This window comes from Macrobrachium rosenbergii, chromosome 12, assembly GCF_040412425.1.
Source record: "Macrobrachium rosenbergii isolate ZJJX-2024 chromosome 12, ASM4041242v1, whole genome shotgun sequence".
In the NCBI taxonomy this organism is placed as follows: domain Eukaryota; kingdom Metazoa; phylum Arthropoda; class Malacostraca; order Decapoda; family Palaemonidae; genus Macrobrachium; species Macrobrachium rosenbergii.
This window is the reverse complement of record NC_089752.1, coordinates 65,835,455-65,856,610: the sequence shown is the minus strand read 5'-3', so window position 1 is coordinate 65,856,610 and position 21,156 is coordinate 65,835,455. Positions and strand designations below refer to the sequence as shown.

At 37.9% G+C, this 21,156-nt stretch overlaps 1 protein-coding gene across 4 annotated transcripts in view; it reads right to left on the bottom strand.

Annotated features, from left to right (window-relative positions):
* The window catches only part of LOC136843709 (uncharacterized), a 323,506-nt gene that overhangs the window by 265,038 nt on the left and 37,312 nt on the right, over window positions 1–21,156 (bottom strand). For all 4 annotated transcript variants that reach the window (XM_067112299.1, XM_067112297.1, XM_067112300.1 and 1 more), the window contains exon 2: window positions 14,017–14,144. In XM_067112299.1, the coding sequence (XP_066968400.1) occupies window positions 14,017–14,079 (63 nt within the window). In that variant the 5' untranslated portion in view covers window positions 14,080–14,144. The remainder of the gene's footprint in view (window positions 1–14,016; window positions 14,145–21,156) is intronic.

Below are 21,156 nucleotides of genomic sequence, written 5' to 3'. Positions count from 1 at the left end.
AACTTTTATCGTGATTAGTAACCCAGCTCTAGTCAGCTTCAAAAACTGGAAATAGATGCAGTAGCATCCGAGAACCAGCATTAAAGGATACACTTCTGAGATCGCTTCGGTTGTTTAGATTAAGCCAGCAACATGCCGGCACATCGCCTTGGTTGGTTAGTTCCCAAGAGCTCACTCTACGACATGGTTGCGAGCATAATCATAACCCGAACTTACGCGAGGTTAGGTTCCAGAACCCCTTGTGCAAGGCAAATTTTCGCGTCAGTTTGGCATGATCTCTAAAAATGCTAATAAATGCTTATTTCTAAAGTTAAAACACTATATATGACCCTAATCATGCTTCCAAATTATTAAGCTAACTTTTAAATAAATTTTCCGTTTCTGTAATTTCATTTTAAAGTTAGCTTAATACCCTACCCTTAAAAAAAGAAATACATGGTTGACATAAAAATAGATAGTTGGATGAGAACTTCTGTCTCTCTCCCCTTCCGACCGATCTATTTTTAGAAGTGTTCTCAACTTCTTTTTAATAACTTCTCTATTCAACGTCTCTTTTCTTTGTTCTTAAATACTTTTTCATGAACAAACAGTATTTTTTATTTGGACTAATACAACTCTAGTCATTATGTCTATGTTTTAGAACGTATTTGCCACACTAGCGCATTTACACTTCGTAGACAGTACAGGTAAAAGTAGATCAATTTAAACTATCTACTGTACAGGTAAAGATGTACAGAGAAATAATAAGTTGTAAAAATGTGTGAGCGCTAACTATATGAGAGAGAGAGAGAGAGAGAGAGAGAGAGAGAGAGAGAGAGAGAGAGAGAGAGAGAGAGGTTGTCCTTACTTAAGAGAGTGAAATTATTTATCAATTACTACGGAGACAGAAAGAATAACACATGAGAGAGAGAGAGAGAGAGAGAGAGAGAGAGAGAGAGAGAGAGAGAGAGAGAGAGAGAGAGAGAGAGAGAGAGAGAGAGAGATTGTCCTTACTTGAAATATCAAATTAAATTATTTATGAATTATTACACAGAGAGAATAACATCAGAGAGAGAGAGAGGGAGAAGTTATTATTACAATATAAATGGTTGATATAAAAATATAAGTGTGTAAAGATTAGTATACTATTTCTCTCTCCCCATTCCACCATCTATTTTTAGAGGTCTACTCAACCTTGTTTTTAAAAACTTCTTTATTCTGTCTCTTTCTCTTTGTTCTGAAATGCTCTATGTCTCTATGTTTTAAAATGGCGCATTTACAGTTTGTAGACGTACAGGTAAAATTAGATCAATTTCAAATTATCTACTGTACAGTTGAAGACATAGAGAAACAGTAATACGTAGGTTGCGTTAACTACGAGAGAGAGAGAGAGAGAGAGAGAGAGAGAGAGAGAGAGAGAGAGAGAGAGAGAGAGAGAGAGAGAGAGAGAGAGAGAGATATCTTTGACCTGCTAATCAGCAACACTCCCCCTTCTTTGACCCACTAATCAGCAACACTCCCCCTTCTTTGACCCACTAATCAGCAACACTCCCCCTTCTTTGACCCACTAATCAGCAACACTCCCCCTTCTTTGACCCACTAATCAGCAACACTCCCCCTTCTTTGACCCACTAATCAGCAACACTCCCCCTTCTTTGACCCGCTAATCAGCAACACTTCCCATTCTTTAACCTGCTTATCAGCAACACTCTCACTCCTTTGACCCGCTAATGACCCGCTAATCAGCAACACTCCCCCTTCTTTGACCCAATAATCAGCAACACTCCCCCTTCTTTGACCTGCTAATCAGCAACACTTCCCCTTCTTTGACCTGCTAATCAGCAACACTCCCCTTCTTGTCATGTTAAATCGACATGTCTGACAGCTTTGCCTTGGAGCTTCTTACAAAAGATGTGGGGAAAGAAATTTGTTTATTTAAAATACATATCACATATGAATTTTGTGGTTACAGTTTTATAATTATTATATAATTATATTATTATTATTTAATCTTATTACTGTTTGAATATTAGTACTTATTATTGGGTAAAAAATGTATTTATCATACATTATTATTATTAAAGTAGTTTAACCAGACCACTGAGCTGACTTTCAGCTCTCATAGGGCTGGCCCAAAGGATTAGACTAAAATACCAGGTCTAGGCCAATATGATGATGAACGAATTAAAATGAAATTAAAAACTGCACATAGGCACATGCTCTCATACTTGAACACATACATACAATAAATACATTTACTCATGCTTCCTTACATACACATTAAAAAGGTATATCAAAATTCAGAACATAAGTAATATTTTAAAATTTAGCTTTTTTTTTAATTTGACAAATGCTATAAGGGTTTTCATGCTCTTATTATTTACTTATTTTTATATCTTATTAATTAAATTACAGTTCCTCATGAACATCAAAATTGGAACGACTGAAAATGTAAAAGATTCTGGCAAAATTTCCTCCACTGACTTATTTCCAAAAGTTGACAGTCACTGTTGGTCATACTTTGGACACTCACATAACACATGTCTGACTGTTATTATCACCCTGAACTCTGAGCCCTCAAGAGCCGGGCCACATGGACTGCTCATTAAGTGCCCATGTGCCAGACGAGTATGGCCTATTCTGAGACATATTGGAATTACTTGTGCGCGTCTCTCTCTCTGATATGATGAACTCCATTTTTCAACATCAGGTTTTATTTGTTTCAATTTATTACTTTCAGGTTCTTCACTCCATATATATTGCCATTTATTTATGATACCCATTTTTGTGTGTTACATAATCAGTAACAGGGACATTCACATTTGATCTTGTCATGTGGGTTGCTTCTTTGGCTGCTTTGTCTGCCTCTTCATTTCCTTTGATCCCTATATGGGCAGGGATCCAACATATTTCTACATTTTTTCCATTATTATGTAAGTTATGGTGAAATAATTTAATTTGTTGTACTATATTATTTTTTAATTTGTAACTCTGAATAGCTTCTATAGCGCTTCTCGAGTCACTAAAAACCACAAAATTATTGAATGATGTTTCTTTAATTATTTTTATAGTTGATACAATTCCACACAATTCTGCTGTGAATACTGAAGCATTATTAGGAAGAGAGAACTGATAAGTCCTGTCCAGGGACACTGCAGCATATCCCACTCCGTGTTCTGATTTAGATCCATCTGTATATATTGCGTAATGTGGACCTTTTCGACTTATAAGCTCTATTGTATGCTGTCTATAGTGTTCTGGTGTATATGAGTAACTTTTTGATAAATACTTGGTGTGTACAAATTCTCATTTTATTCATAGTCCAGGGAGGTGATTTTACTATTAAAGGCACTTGTATATTTATATTCAGCGACTCAAACAGTCTTCTAGCTATAACTGGGAAAGGTGGTGGATGGATATTTATAAATACATCTCTTAATTCAAATAATTTTTCATTGGAGAATTACTTGACTGAATTCTTAGAGCACTTTTCATTGTTACTAGCTCTCTATGGAGAGACAAGAGGCAGTTCACTACATTTAACTTGTAAAGATGATTTTGGTGATGATCTAAAGGCTCCTCAGCATATTCTAAGGCATTCATTGTGAATAGGGGCTAACATTTTCAGCACTGGGTCCAATGCTGAGCCATATACTTCACTTCAATAATCAATGATGGACAGAACTGTTGCTTTCTACAGTACAGTAAGGGTATGTCTATTGGCTTCCCAAGTAGTGTTCGATAGTTTTCTAATTAGATTTAATGCTCTTTTACATTCAGATTTTATGTATGTTATGGGCTTTCCAGTTCAAGTGAGTATCAAATACTAATCTAAAAAATTTTGCTGTTTGGCCAATTGGTATACTATGGTTTCTTATCTTTAAGTCTATTTCTTCACCTTTTTTCCACTTTTTATTTTAATAAAACATGATTGCTTGAGTTTTATCTAAGGAAAATTTAAAGCCTACAGATGAGGCCCATTCATCTATTTTACTGTGTTTTTATTAATGATTCGTTCTGCATGTTTTATTCGAGATGCTGAACAATATATGGCAAAATCATCCATATACAGGTTACTTTTAATACCAATAGGTAGATTATTACTGATATAATTAATTGCTAAAGTGAACAGTGTGCCACTAAGGACACTTCCCTGTGGAACACCATTTTCAAGTGGAAAATTTCTAGACAAAACATCATCAATTCTCACCTGAAAACTGCAATTTGTCAAAAAGTTTTGTATAAACCTAGGTAAATGTCCACAGATGTTGTTGTTTTGTCAAGTTTTTAATATAGCATAGCTCCATGTAGTATCTTATGCTTTTTCAATGTCAAAAAAGACAGCTACAGTAATTTGTTTTCATTCAAAACCTCTACGTATATGGTCTTCTAAGTTAGAGTATCTATCGTAGATCTGTTACACTGTGACCCGAACTGAGTGGGAGTCAAAATTTCATTTTCTCGAATGTGCCATGTTAGTTGAGCATTTACCATTTTCTCAAACGATTTGCATAAGCAGCTTTTTAAAGAAATTGGTCTGTAATTATTTACACTACTGGGATCCTTTCCAGGTTTGGGGATAGGAGTTATTATAGCTTATGCCATTAAATTTCAAAGCCATAAATGATTATAAAACTCTAATAAGTATGACTTTGCCAAAGGTGCTAAGTGGCAGATCATCTCAAAACAAGTATTGCCACCTGCAGGATCAGATTTATTGCTGTTCAAGACAGCATATTCCAACTCTGACATATTAAATTTTCTATTGTATTATATATCTTCTATTGTATCAAAATTTATTGCTATTAATTCTATTTTATTTTCCTTTGTGCGGAAGTGTTCATCTAAATTTTTATCACTACTTACATTTGCTAAATTTTCTCCCATTATATTACTTATTTCTTTTTGATCAAGTGTTCTTTTCCCATCTTTTAATATGGCATGTATAGGTGGTTTAATATGGGTACCATTTATTTTCCTGAATTTTTCGTATATTTTTTGTATGGGAGTATTATTAAAGGGATCTGATATGTATTTCCTCCATAAAACGATTCTTTCTTTAACTACTTTTTTAAATTTTGCAGATATTTTTTGTATAGAAGTTTTAATGTATCAATTTCTAGTAGTAATAATATATATAGTCATTTTTCGTAAAGATCCTTCTTATATTGGTAATGTTTTATTTTACCGAACTTTCTATTTAAATTATCTAATCCCTATTGAGTATTATATATTTATTAATTCTGTTAACTTATTTGACCACCATGGAACTTTGTGTTTTGTTGGATGGGGTTTTGACTTTGATATTGCTTTATCAGCAGCATTTTTAATGAAATCAACATGAAATTTGTTTCATTATGGTGTTTTAAATATTCAAATGGTGGGATACTTCTAGTGAGCATTTCATATCACTCCCAATTTGCTTTAAAAATGTTATAGTGAGGGACATGTTTTGCAGGATTATTTTGTAATAAGGAAATTAATATCGGGAAATGATCACTGGTGTGCAAGTCATCAACTGTATTCCAATCCAATCTCTCAACTATACTTGTTGTACATAGTTAAGTCTACTGAGGAAAATGTTCCATGTGCTTTTGAAAAAAATGTGCTAATTTCGTCATCATTTATAAAGCACTTTACTCCCTGTTCTATTTGAGATTGTAAAATTACAGTCCCATATTGGGTTGTGAGCATTAAAATCACCTACTAATAATGTAGGTTCCTTGGTATTGTTAATTAAATCTTTCTTTAAGTTTATCAATGTCGTAATTTTTATTAGGTTGGTTGTATAAATTATAAATTATGTAATTATCGTTTCTTATTCGTATTTTAATACTTGATATTTGCAAGTCAGTAAAATTTACAGGTACTTTGTCATAACATACTTTGTTATGTACATATATAGCAGTACCTAAATTTCCTTCTTCTTCTCTAGATGTAGATACTAAGGTATATTTACCTACTGTTGATATTGTTTTGTTGACATGTTGTAAACAGCATCATTGGTTCATATTCCCTTAGTAGTCGTCGTATTTCTCCCAAATGTTATCTAGTCTGTGGACCATTTAAGTTCCATTGTACAATATAATTATTGAAAGTATTTCTTTAGTGTGTTCAAGTGTTATTTTCTCTTTGTGGATCATCAATTTGCATTTTTTCTAAAATCTTATTTAAAATATTTATTTGTTTTTCTTTATAAGACATTATATATATGTCCAATGCACATACAGTAAACCCCCGGATTCACGTTCTCACAATTCGCATACTCACGTATTCACGGATTTCTCTTTGAAACATATCTACCCATTACTTGCGGAAAATTTGCCCACGGTATTTTTCACTGAGAAATATTCACTAAATACTGTATTTTCATCTCATTTTCATGACTAAATGCACTTTTTGTGATAAAACTATTAAAACACTCAGGTAATGCTCGAGTTACGATAATTCACCTTATGATAATTCGATTTTGCAACGCGGTCAGCAATTAATACCGATACCACAATATTATTTGTAAAACATTTTTAAATTTCGGGCAGGCGCAGGCAGCGGCATAATCAGGTAGTGAGAGAGACCAAATTACAATAGACAACTTTTCCTCCATCTCTTTACCCCATCTTCTAGTTAAAAAAGTAAAAGAGAATGATAAAAGTATTGTTAGTAATGTTATACTCTTGCGTAAATGCGTAAGCCATAAACAACTGACCAAGAAACTGTTGTTTTGCTAATAACTGAATCAGATAACAACAGACGTTTACCTGGTATTTCAACCATTGTAAGGTAATAAACAATTACCGTATGTTATGGTACAAATGACATCAACAATTAAACGCCTACTGGACGTATCATACGTCGATTAAAATTGTCTGTTGGGTGCCAAGTGGACGTACCATACGTCGACTACAAAAAATTTCAACCTTCGGTCAACTTTGACTCGACCGAAATGGTCGAAAAACGCAATTGTAAGCTAAAACTCTTACATTCTAGTAATATTCAACCATTTACCTTCATTTTGCAACAAATTGGAAGTCTCTAGCACAATATTTCGATTTATGGTGAATTTTTGAAAAAACTTTTTCCTTACGTCCGCGCGGTAACTCGGCCGAAAATTTCAGAAATTCTTTCGTCATTTTGTCGTAATTTTTGCACTGTTTTATATTAACCGTTACATAAAGTTTTATATATGAAAATGTGTGCAATTTCATGTAAAATACAAAAAAAATACAACCCATGGTTGTAGCTTTTATCAGTTTGGAAATATTTTCATATAAATCTCGATAACTGCCAAAATTTCAACCTTCAGTCAACTTTGACTCGACCGAAATGGTAAAAAAACGCAATTGTAAGCTAAAACTCTTACATTCTAGTAATATTCAATCATTTACCTTCATTTTGCAACAAATTGGAAGTCTCTAGCACAATATTTCGATTTATGATGAATTTTTGAAAAAAACTTTTTCCTTAAGTCCGCGCCAGAAATTCTTTCGTCACGTTGTTGTAATGTTTGCACCGTTTTATATTAGTCGTTATATAAAGTTTTATATATGGAAATGTGTGCAATTTCATGTAGAATACAACAGAAAATAACTCATGGTTGTAGCTTTTATCAGTTTTGAAATATTTTCATATAAATCATGGTAACTGCCAAAATTTCAACCTTCGGTCAACTTTAACTCGACCGAAATGGTAAAAAAACGCAATTACAAGCTAAAACTCTTACATTCTAGTAATATTCAATCATGTACCTTCATTTTGCAACAAACTGGAAGTCTCTAGCACCAAAATGGTCGAAAACTGCAATTGTAAGCTAAAACACTTACAGTCTAGTAATATTCAATCAATTAGCTTCATTTTTCAACAAACAGGAAGTCTCTAGCACAGTATTTCGATTTATGGTGAATTTTTGAAAAAAAAAAAAACATTTTTTTACGTCCGAGCGTTACGGATTCATGCATCATATTGTGATAATATTTTCTCTGTGTTGTTTTGATCGTTTTACAATTTGTTATATACCAAAATCATCGCAATTTAGTGTACAATACAAAGAAAAAAAAAATAATCCGTTAACTTTAACCGTTTTGCTCACAGCGCGATTTGTATAAAATTATATATGAAAATTTTTTTTTGCGGTCATATATTTCAATATTTATATATGATGATATTTTTTTTCATTTCTGATGGTTGCATACTATACTTCAGGCAATGACAAAAAAAGGAGCCAAAAATGAACTCTTATTCTTAAAAACTAAGCGTGCTGTGATTTTTTGAAAAAACTTTTTTCCGCTGGTGTTAACTCCCGAACGCCGGCATACGGGAGACGTTTTTGTAAATAGAGGCTCGGCGTTTAAGGGTTAAGTAGAATAGGACTGATATATTTTTACATTATACCCTTATTTGGTATGGATAAAAGATCGGCAAGGAAATATACTACTAAATTTAAGCTGCAAGTTGTAGCTGAAGTTGAGAAAACAATGTTCAAGCTGCTACTGACTATACTGTAAATTATCGTGCATCAGCAACATGGATGAAACTCGATCGTAATTAAAATGGGAGAGAAAGTATTTTAATCAAAACTACTGGGCATGAAAGAACATGTTACTGTTACTTTTACACAGATAAACGATGAATACGTATAGCTTGTATTATGATGAAATCAAGTGAAAATAGCAAACGGAATCTTGAATTTTTTTACACAAAACAAATGCCCCAAATGGCCATCGTCATCTACTAACGAAAATAACAGATAAATTAATTTCACAACGAGACGTATTTTAGCTATATTTCGACTTAAAAACACTTCATATAACAAAAAATAACCTTGCCCCATATAAAGTATCTAGAGATTTATTTATGCTAACTAGAAGCAAGAAAGTGCTCTGAACTGAATTAAACACGGCGAAATAAACGCCATGTAAACATTTCCAAACCAAAATGTTGATCGCTATGATTGCAATTTATAATACAAAAGCAATATAAGAATATAAACATTATTATTGGATAAAGTGAATTAGAGCATAACATTTTAAAAGATCCATGGAAAAGATGCATATTCGTTATGTTGACATTTGTATAATATGATATGTGAATATAAAGTAAAGTACAATGTAGGCTACGCTAATTCTTGTTTGTTATTCAATTTCTCTTTGTATTGAATTATCATAAGTCACTTTGCATGAACCTTCAGAATTAGCTGACATTAATAATTACTATACTGTGTATGTAAAGAGTATATTTTATAGTGTAGCCTAGGCTACCATATATGTATACATGGTACCAAATACCCTAGTGTAGGCTAGGCTATGTTCGAGATATGTTTTGGTATTTCTTACGTTTTTTCCACCAAACAATGGTTATTTTTTGCAACCTAACGCATCCTCCCCGAATATGGGGGGTTTACTGTGCAGCCCTTTTTGTGAGTATCTAAACTAGTAGCTTCTTTATTTCTGTATCTTATAAAATTTCATATAGTGTTTGATAAACTGTCCTTTGTTATGCCTTTGTTTTTGTTGCACAGTTCAATGAAACATTCATTACATCCACATGTGTTTTCATGTGTCGTTTCTCATTTACTCTTGCTGCACCTATTAATGGTGATGGAGTAATCTCTTCTCCCATCCCATAATCATTTTTGTCAATGGTTTGTTCCTCTACTATTTCTTTGATGTTCTGTGTATCTGTTTCCATTGGTTTTATTATTACTTTAGGAGACAAAGGTATATTCTTATAATTTTTTATTTTCGTTCTTTCTTCTGGTCTCTCGCCTTCATTTTAATGGATGTATCTCTAATAATAGTTGGTTTTTTGTTGGTCTTGGGTGGAGTTCTCTCTGAAGGCCTCTTTTTTTCATCAGTTTCTAATTCATCATAACTATCTTCTATTTCTGTGGTGCTTGTATATCTTCTAGCATTTCCATTTCTCTTAACATCTCAAATGAATTTGAACAAATATTTGTATACTTTTCTTGGTTCTTTGCTATATTAGTTTCTTTCTGCAAAGTAGTTATTTTTCTTTGAGACTGATCTATCAGGGTTTTGTTACTCTTATCTATTTCCATTTTTGATTCACTGTTTGATCTAGTTACAGTAGAAAACATTCGTTTCCTAGCGGGATCATGCATTCCTCTAACTTTTAATTCTAATTTGGCTTCTTTTATAGGCATTCCTGTCCCTTCCTGAAGTAATTTTAATTCTGTATTGTATATATATATACACATACACACCTTAGGTCTTGCATAATGATTCTGTCCACAGTTAATGCATTTCGGTTCACCACACCTCCACTGTGTGGTATGTTTGTCAGATCCACAATATGCACATATAGATCTATTAAGGCAATTTTTCTTTATATACCCATACATACTACAGTTTTGGCACTAGTAGTTTTGGAACGTATGGTCTCAGTTCTTTGCTCTGGCCCATGGTTTTAATTTTCAAGGGTAATTCATGGCCTTCGAATTTCATCTTTGCTATTCTTAGTGTTTTTGCATTACTCCATCTACTGGCTATGTTGTATATTTCGCAATCTTGTACATTGTTGTACCTCTTTTTCAAGGGAATCCAGCAATATATTCTTTTCTATTGGTTCTTCATCATTATCAATGAGTACTATGATACCCTGTACACTGTTCATATTGTCATGTTTTTCATATGTACCTTTATACTATCAATATTTTTTATAGTTTTAAGTAGTTTTCTGATTGATTTTTTGTTGTGGTTTCTATCAACCACATATGATCTTTTATTGTCTAAATGACATTTCAGTAGTCGAATGTCAATTCAACAGGAAGTTTTCTAATTTCAATGCAGATATTTTCTTCTCTGTTTCTAAGGTCAGGAATCGTGACCAACTTCCCCTTCCAAAGAGGGAGTTGAAGTGAGTCAAGGTTGGGTCAAGGTATTTGCTTTTTTTTTTTGGTTTGCTTTTTATTGGAGCATAAGGCTCCAGTGTAATTACATTAGCATTTTTTCTTATTTTTCCAGAAAAGTTGTCGAAGGAGGTTCCGGCGATTGTCAACTGTGCCGAGTTGCTACCATCAAAGGGTCCAGGGGTACTTAAATCTTTAAAACCACTAAGCAAAAAGATTGAGGTAAAGAAAAAAATATAAATAAACCAGAAAACCTTAAAAAGATATCATCATCCCTTCATGGGGTTTACTCTTCCACCAATGGCACAAGTGAGAACTGACTCCTAAATGTCCACTCCCTACCCTACCCGACAGGGGATGGCACAACATGATTAGAGTGGCCTAAGTGTCAGCCAAACCTGCTTGCTAGGACCGACAATATTACTGGAATACAATCACCACCACCTTAATCATGTTATGGGAAAACCGGATAGAATGCTGAGAGTCCTATGCCCAGAACCAGACGCCCCTGGAATCCATGGTCCAGCCCTAAAGGATAGTTCCGCCTGATATCTCTCAGGTCCGAACATTATCGGGCAGTTGATGGTCCTACCACAATTCCCACTATTTAGCTTCAGATATAAACCCAATTCCAGTTATGATATCTTTTCCTATTTATCAGGTCCAATAAATTTTAGCAAAAGCAGAAAATTCTGCAAAAATTAATTAAAAGAAATACAGAATGGTATATGGGACTCTTGGACTCAAACCCGGGAACAGATTCCTGGGGTTCAAGAGGGCAACCCGCCCCCTCACCACGTCAGGGTGGTCCCAAATCGAGGGGGATTTATCATACAAAACAAATAAACATACATGTACCATAAAAATTCTCTCATTTCAGTGAGAGAGAGAGAGAGAGAGAGAGAGAGAGAGAGAGAGAGAGAGAGAGAGAGAGAGAGAGAGAGAGAGAGAGAGAAATTATTACTTTTATTATTTAATGTTATTTAATTTACACATAAAAGCTTGAAAACTTATAAATTACATAAAAAATTAAAACACTTTTGCAGGGTTTCTCAGTATTCGCATATGTTTGCGAGTCTGTGAAAAACTTGTGTATGACAATTAGTTAGGTTCCAATGAAAAGTTCGCGTTGTCTATGAATTCGCGCAACTTGAATCGCACAAGTTCAGGGTATTACTGTACACTACACTGCTTGTGTTAGGAGCAGAGCTATTCAACACTAACAGTTTCCTAGCTTTCTGTTTTGACTGTTCATCCATTTCTCAAAGGCTCTACTTCCATGATAATGCACCTCACCATAATCATTGTCAACTTCTTACTCATTTTGACAGGAGCCGAGGTAGAAGTAAACTAAAGAGCGCCAGTTAACGGATTCATCTTCAGCAGAAGGTAGTGAAAATGGAATGTGCACTATGCAACGCTTTAATACTAAAGGGGAATCAACTAAATCACGGTTGAAACCCCCAAAGTCTAAATGGAGGAACTGAGACAGAAGATAATGGCAATCTACGGACGATGACGATGCGGCCAAAGAAAGCCAAAGAAGGAGACACTACGGAACGTCGGCAATGACATCATGGAATGCAGGTAGTAAATGCTGGACTGAGTGAACAGTTGCTGGACATCTGGATGGGGAAGGTAGAGATTTTTTGAATGAAGTAACCAGGTAACTGTGACGACAGTTGGTGAGGTCCACACAGGTGGGGAAGCTAGAGGGTTCTTGCATGACGTCACCATGTAACCGTGATGACAGGCAGTGTTGTCTGCACAACACTTAAGAGCCAATTACCAAGAAGCAAGAGCTCTTCTATCACCAGGTTAACTCACTCTAGAAAAGTAGGGTGATGAATACGCAGCAATACAGGGGAAAACTAAGTAAGGGGTGGAGGGTTATCGTCCACTAAGAGGACGATATCGGGTGAGCAAATGATAATATAAGAACTGACGTGTGGCTCAGAACTACTGAGGCAAATGTGTCTGTATCCCTAAATACCTCTACAGTTCATACATATAACTATCACTCTCCCCAAATCAGACAAGGTGAACCAGCAAACTTGAGCACCAAAATATCAAACAACTCATCCAGAGAACAAGCCGAATCCAAACCACAGAGACAGTAGAGAGAGGTGGCAAAGGGCACAGACCCTGGTCCCAGGACACACAATGGTTCCCTGTCTGCGGAGAAAACCAACGGACCCAAGGCAGTCCAGAGGGCAGGCTACAAACAGACGCCAAGGCTCCAACACCTCTCTTTCAGGGGGAAATCGAAAAAGGTTGGTCACTATGGGGGGGGTGGCAATCTTTGCCCTAACATATCTCAATTACTTATTATTTTTTCTCCTGAACCACATAGGGGACAGGAGTGAGAGAAAAATTAACCTAGGCTACCCAGTAGGCTAATGGAGGAGGAGGAGAAGCAACACCGGAAGACAAAAGGAAAAGACTGAGTAGGTTTCTGGTGTGCCCTACCAAAATTGTCTACTTAAATAATCAGCCTCTAGCATCTTCCGATACTTCAAAAAATGTTCATCCTCTCATCAGATCACTCATTACCTTCACATCAAGAAAACCACACTCGTACTTCAATAGCTAAGCTAACATAGGTTACATGGTCATCCTGCAAAACCAAAACATTTGGTTTCCACAAACTCTTTCCTATACAGCCTCTGCTGGTTGTACTGTAGATGACATAATGCAAAAAGAGAAAACAAGTCAAGCACAATACCGTACAGGAGAAAATTAGCCAGAAATCATCAAAATCACTACTAATGCCAATTCACACTGTTTCTCTGGCTGCACTAACCCACCATCCTTATTCAATGTGGTAGTCAGCTAACTTTAACAGTAGGTAAGATTCATTCCAAATAATGAAAATTTTCATGTTAAAATTTATTATTTGGATACTTACTGTTAAAGCGGAAACCCACCCAGCCTCCCCAAATCTTCGTGGGTGGTCATGAAGAATTCTGCCAAGAATACAAACATTCCAGCGCCACCCGGTAGGAAACAGGTGATTACAAAGACAGTCCTACTGGGTTAGCCAAGCTATATTTTTTCATTTTGTATGTCAATTGCACCTAACGGTGTGAAGATATAAGCTAACTTTAACATTAGGTAAGCTTCATTCCAAATAACTGAATTATAACAATAAGCTTATAAATTATGAAACAAACCTTTGCTGCTGCTTCTTGAGCAGCTTTCAAACTAGCTGCAGGTCTTGTAACCTTCATACTCATCTAAGGTGTAGGACGGACAGCCCAGGTAGTAACCAGGTCTGGATCAACATATCAAGAAGATAAACCTGAAAAAAAGTTGTGATTTAAACTGTTTTTGCAACACCCAATACAATTCCAGTAGTTAGTAATGACAGCTGATTACCAATAACCAATACAATTCAAGCTGGATGTTTAATGACATTTGAATATTGATAACAGGCAAGTATCGAGCAAATTGCATACAGCTGGGTGCTGATATCTGCAATCTTACAGCCAGAGGAATTATATAAAAATTAACCATATTGAACTTTTACTTATACAACCTTCGACAACATTAACATTCTTAGGAAAGGCTTACAATTTTACAGGATTACACAGCTACTCAGTTCTATCCACTATTTTTTTTTTACCTTGTTCATAATTTACCATAATATTCAGACAAACAAATCTAAAATCAGCAAAAACTGGTAGTATCCCACATAAAAAATCCAGTACTGTACTGATATTGCAAATATGTTATTTTCATGATAAAATTAAGTTTCATATATACTTAAAAAGTAATTACATAGCAATAGTTCTAACTTGTGAGGCAGCCTTTATTTAAATAATTGCGGTAGCACTTCAACAGTTTAGTGTAGGTGACAAGCCCTACCCACCAGTGGGAGTACTGGAAACGACTTAGCAGAAAACCTCATTCTGTTTGTGCCTATATGTCCATGAGAGGGGAGGAGGGAGGGCTCCAATCCGTAATTACTTGTCTGGATATATGAAACTTACTTTTATCACAAAAATAACATTTTCATATAAGCAACTTACCAAGTAATTACATGGCTGAATCCCACATTGCCAGGGGGCGGGATGCATGGACATATTCTACTCCAAAACATTAAGTTATGGTAATGACTTTGAAACAGAAAAGTTGCTAGAATTGAAGACAATGCTTGTTGTTTCCTTATTTGGTAAGAGACCTACTGCAGGTAATTACTGCCTCTGACTGGTGCTCATCTTAACCTGTAGTGGTGTGGCAGTACAACCTAGGAGCACCTCTACTTAGGAGCTTTGTAGCGAAGGATATGTCCGATGGCTAGCAAAGCATCAATATGTGGCCTTGCCCTGGGTGCACTACCACAATAAAAACAACCAGACAATGCTTTCACCTACACTGAAAACACCATAACCCATTCACTAAGACTGGTGGTACTCCAAGGTACACTGTACCCCCCTGGCTCCCGAAAATTCAACGACCTACTTTAAGGCGAAGAGATAGTAGGAGAAAAGAGAGATTCCTATGCTTCCTCACCCAATACCATGCCAGCCATTGATTATTATTATTATTATTACATTATTATTAAAACAGTTTAACCAGACCATTAAGATGACTATAAGCTCTCATAGGGCTGCCCCAAAAGATCTGGATGAAATGCCAGGTATAGGCCAGAGGGTTAGTACTGGGAGCAAATTGGTCATCTGGTATGGTGATGAATGAATGAAAATGAAGTTAAAAACTGCAAAAGGCATATGTTCTCATATGAATTGAAAATGAAATTAAAAACTGCACAAAGGCATACTGGAACACACACAATATCACAATTTTTTAAAGTAAATTGTATTTTTCTTAACTATACAAACCTGAGGTCCTTTACATTAGGAATTACTTTCAGCGAGGCTAGAAACAGCCGTTGAACCTTTGAACAAGGTGGTTAGGCAGTTAACTACTGTCCGGTAGGCGGAGTTCCATCTGCCGGATGCAAACATTACAATTTGCCTTTTGGCCCAGGTGTCAGATTGAGGGGTGGCATGGGGTGCATATAAAAATGTAATGTAAAGGACCTCAGGTTTGTATAGTTAGGAAAAATACAATTTACTTTAAAAAACTGTGATTTGTTCCGACACAATACACAAACCATCGGTCCTTTACATTAAGAAGACTCACTGGTTGAAGGAGGAATCTGAGTGAGTCTCTATGAATTGGCTGGAGTTCACTACACCTTAGGTTCCCTTCCTGGTCGATAGAGCGAGGAAAGGAAAACCTGCCTCTGACAAAGTGATCGGGTTGTGGGAAACGCGAGATCAATTGTCAGACTTCTGGGCTTTTTCGTATAAATGAGGAAGATGTCATTTCATACAAAAATAGGCTAGGATAAACCTTAAAAAATCAGCGACAGTTGGGCAAATACAAGTACAGTATTGGGTTTGTCTTATTGTCATGATCTCCTTCCTTCCCTTGCCAGAGGAAGGAGTGAGTTTGCTTCTATGATCCTGAAAGGAAATAGAATGGAAGCTCGAAGTGTATGCTTACCTGCATCGACTGCCAGATCCAGTATGTAATGGCACATCCGCTCTTTGCCTGTAAGAAGAGAGCCAGGATGAAAAGAAGGACGACTTGCGGGCAATATTCTGAAGGTATAAAGAAGTGAAGGTGGTCTGTTGAGACCAAAGCCCCGCTTTCAATACCTCGGAATGCAAGGGTCAGACCAATACTCTGGACTTTGTGAGCTCTCAGACGGAAGGCAGCGGTGTCGTCTTCTCCAGCCGCAGAGCACAATCTCCTTAATCTCTCACGAAGCCAGAAAGAAATCATGTTCTTGGACACCTCTTTTTTGGTTGAGCTAGCATTAACGAAGAGTCGCTGACACTCAGGCCAGAAATGGTGAGTTCTCTTCAGATAGCGCCACAGCACTCTAACAGGACAGAGTAGCATCTCATCTTGGTCATTACTGTACCTATGAAGTCTACCTAGCTTCTGGGACTGATGGATTCTGAGTCTTCACTACAAAGTCTGGGACAAAATCGAGCGTAACTGATCCTCATCGCCTCGAGTGTTTAACGTCAACGGAAAGCCCATGAAGTTCTCAAACTCTCTTCACCAATGCCAGGGCAAGCAGGAAGATGGTCTTGAGGGTCAGAGCCCTGTCTGATGACTCTTGTAAAGGCTCGTACGGTGTACAAGTCAGGCTCCTTAGAATGAGAGTCACATCCCATGCAGTAGGCCTGAGGTCCCTGAGTGGGCAAGACATCTCGAAACTTCTTATCAGTAGAGATATCTTGAAAGAAGAGGAGATATCTACCCCTTTCAGCCGCAAGACCAGGCCAAGTACGGCTCTATGGCCTTTTACGGCTGAAATGGAGAGAAGCTTCTCACGACGAAAAAGACAAGGAAGTCTGCAATCTACTGAACAGTAGCTCTGACCAGAGAGGTACCCCGTCCACGACACCAACCACAGCAGACAGCCCACTTTTCCTGGTATACCGCTGCGGAGGACTGCCTAAGGCATCCGCCATCTCTGTTGCTGCACGACGCAAAAAGCCTCTCGCACACAGGAGATGCCGGATAACCACCTGCCGTGAAGACACAGGGACTGCACTCCCAGGTGATATCGCTCTACGTGGGGCTGACACAGCAGGTTGGGCTAGGGAGGAATCTCTTGGTGCCTCGGAAAGAAGAGCTAGCAGGTCAGGATACCAAACAGCCTGAGACCGTTTGGGAGCCACCAGAATCATCCTGAGTTTTGGGGTGACCATCACTTGGTTGATCACCCTACAAATCAGACAAACTGGAGGAAAGGCACAGACATCAAGGTTGTCCCACAGATGTTGGAACGTGTTCTCCGCTGTGGCCCATGGGTCTGGCACGAATTAACGGAAGACCTGCAGTTTTCTGTTGTGCCGAGTGGCAAACAGATTGATGACTGGACGCCCCCACAAATCGAATGAATGAATTATTTGAGTTATCTGGCATCATGACAACTGGGTCATAGACAACAATATCAGTTAAATGAATAGTTGCTATAAAAACAATAAAAAGATAAAAGAAAATTAATGAAATACTGTATTTTTTGGAGAAGACCAGTATCGATAATAAATCTAAAGTTGCCACGGGCGTTGTACACCACATCCTCTCCAAGGATCTTGGCAAGGATGAACCTGCCATCCCGACCAAGAGCCTAGAGAGGTAACAGCTCCTAATATCCCCAAGAATGGGGCACTCAACCAGCAAGTGCTTCACAGTCAAGGGGACCAGACAATCCTCACAAAAAGGTTGATTCTCCCTGGCTATCAAAAAGCTGTGTTAGGTGAGTATGCCCAATCCTTAAGTAGCAAAACTAGCCATACTTTCAGGGAAATATATGTAATTTCTTTCATACTATTTTCTCCTATACTATTCCAATGCTCTTGACACAAATTAATAATGCATTTTCTAATGCTTGGGAAGAAATCATTATGTGAAAGCAGATACCTCCTTGGAAGTAAATCTAGAGCTGTTGCTTTGGCCAATCTGTCAGCCTCTTCATTTCCATGCACACCAGCATGTGCTGGAACCCAACAAAAAATAATGTGTTCCTTTGTACAATAATAGGTGCACTCATTGCTGAATTTTTAAAAACCAAGGGGTTAGTCGAGTTAAAAACATTAGGTGCCTGTAATGCACTCTTAGAATTACTAAAAATTGTACAAACTGTTTCAACAATAATTGTAATTTTTTCAATAGCATTTTAAATCCCAAGCAACTCTGCTGTAAAAAATAGATGCTAAAATAGGAAGTGCACCTTTGGTGCAGAACTTATCACTAAAAACTCCAAATCCAATGCCAGCACTGGATTTGGAGCCATCTGTGAATACACAAGTTGAATCTTTATGAATCTCACTGTGTTCCATAAATATGGAACGGGTCTCTATATCCGTCATATTTTTCTTGAAACCATAAAAATATTTACAAAATGACATTTTAATAATAAAATAAAGTTTGTTCATACTTACCTGGCAGATATATATATATATAGCTGTATTCTCCGAAGGACCAACAGAAATTCAAAAACTTACGACACACGCAGTGGGGCCAGGTGGTTAGTACCCATTCCCGCTGCTGGGTGGTGGGTATCAGGAACCATTCCCATTTTCTATTCAGATTTTCTAGTGCCACTGTCTCCTGAGGGGAGGTGGGTAGGCACTATGATTATATATATCTGCCAGGTAAGTATGAACAAACTTTATTTTATTATTAAAATATCATTTTGTTCATGAGACTTACCTGTCAGATATATATATAGCTGAATCCCACCACTGGAGGTGGGAAGAGACAGAACAGGATTTAGGAAAACAAATATATGTAGGCGATTGACGCCTTGGTTCCTTTCCTGTTAGCATAGCTGACTTCGTGATTACTGTCACCCAAGCCTGCTTCTGCTTTACTAGAGTCTTCAGCAAGGTAGTGACCTATACAGCTGGTGAGTTCTAGATGATCTGTCAACGGGGGCGAGACCACAATGTGACTAGACCACATGACCATACTATGAGGGCAAACGACACAAAAACAACCACCTGACCAAGCCTAGCTACGTCATGATGCCATAACATAAGCTAAGGACTGGGACGTCCACCCCCAGTGGCCGACCCAACAACCATAAAAAACACCATAACCAAAATAAAAAACACTCCTAACCATTTTCTACAGGATAGGATAAGTGTCGCTCTCTGCCCCCAAAATCGCATCTGCAGAAACGTAAGGCCCTAGCGCACAGCAATTCTCGTAAGACGTCTTCACATCAGTAAGGTAGTGCGAAGCGAACACCGAATTGCTTCGCCAAGAAGTGGCCCCCAGAATGTCATTGAGAGACATATTCCTCTGGAAAGCCACTGAGGTAGCAATGGCTCTCACTTCATGAGCCTTGACTTTCAAAAGACTCATGTCACTGTCTTGAATGTCGGAATGTGCGTCTAAAATGGTGCTTCTTAATAAGAACGCCAGTGCATTCTTAGACAGAGGCAAATCTGGCCTCTTGACAGAGCACCACAGATTGTCCGAAGGACCTCGACTTTCCTGAGTCTTCTGCAAGTAAAATTTGAGAGCCCTGACAGGACACAGGATTCTCTCTGGTTCTTGTCCAAGAATTTCCATCACACCCTTAATCTCGAAGGTCCTGGGCCAAGGGGTAGACGGGTTCTCGTTTTTAGCAAGAAACATAGGGCTTAGAGAACATACTGCATTATGGCCTCTAAAACCTATATGCTTACTGATAGCTTGAAGTTCACTAACTCTCTTCGCCTGTCGCCAGAGCAGTTAGGAAAATAGTCTTTCTAGTCACGTCTTTCAAGGTTGCAGAATGTAGAGGCTCGAACCGACTGGACATAAGGAATTTCAGAACTACATCCAAATTCCAGGAAGGCAGCCTTGGCTGAGCCACCTTAGTGGTTTCGAAAGACCTTAAAAGATCGTGAAGGTCCTTGTTGTCTGTTAGGTCGAGGCCTCTATGCCTAAAGACCGCTGACAGCAAACTTCTATAACCTTTGATGGTAGGTACTGCCAGCTTTTGTTCCTTCCTTAAATAAAAAGGAAGTCGGCTATCTGGGACACAGAGGCCGTGGTTGAGGAAATCCCTTGACCTTACACCATCTCCTGAAGATGGCCCACTTCGATTGGTACACCGCATTGGAGGAGGCTCTCCTGGCGCTGGCAATAGCCCTTGCCACTGGTCTTGAAAAACCCCTTGCTCTGACCAACTTTTCGATAGTCTGAATGCAGTCTGACTCAGAGCGGGGAGGTTTTTGTAGTACCTCTCGAAGTGGGGCTGTCTGAGAAGATCGACTCTTATGGGAAGCGTCCTTGGGAAGTCCACCAGGAATGTCATGACCTCTGTGAACCATTCTGTCGACGGCCAAAAGGGGGCGATTAACGTCATCCTTGACCCTTCTGAGGCCGCAAACTTCCTGATGACTTCCCCCAAGATCTTGAAGGGGGGAAAGGCATAAAGGTCCAGACCCTTCCAGTCCCAGAGGAGGGCATCTACTGCTACTGCCCCTGGGTCGAGCACGGGAGAGCAGTACAAAGGCAGCCTTTTCGTCCTCGACATCGCGAACAGGTCTACCAAGGGACGTCCCCAAAAGCTTCCAGAGCTCCTGACATACCTCTTCGTGCAGGGTCCACTCGGTCGGAAGAAGTTGTCACTGCCGACTGAGAAGATCCGCGCGTACGTTCTCAACTCCTGCCACGAATCTTGTGAGCAGCGTAATCTGCCGAGCATGGGCCCACAGCAGGATCTCTCTTGCAAGCAAGAACAGGGATCGAGAGTGAGTACCTCCCTGTTTCTTGAGGTACGCCAG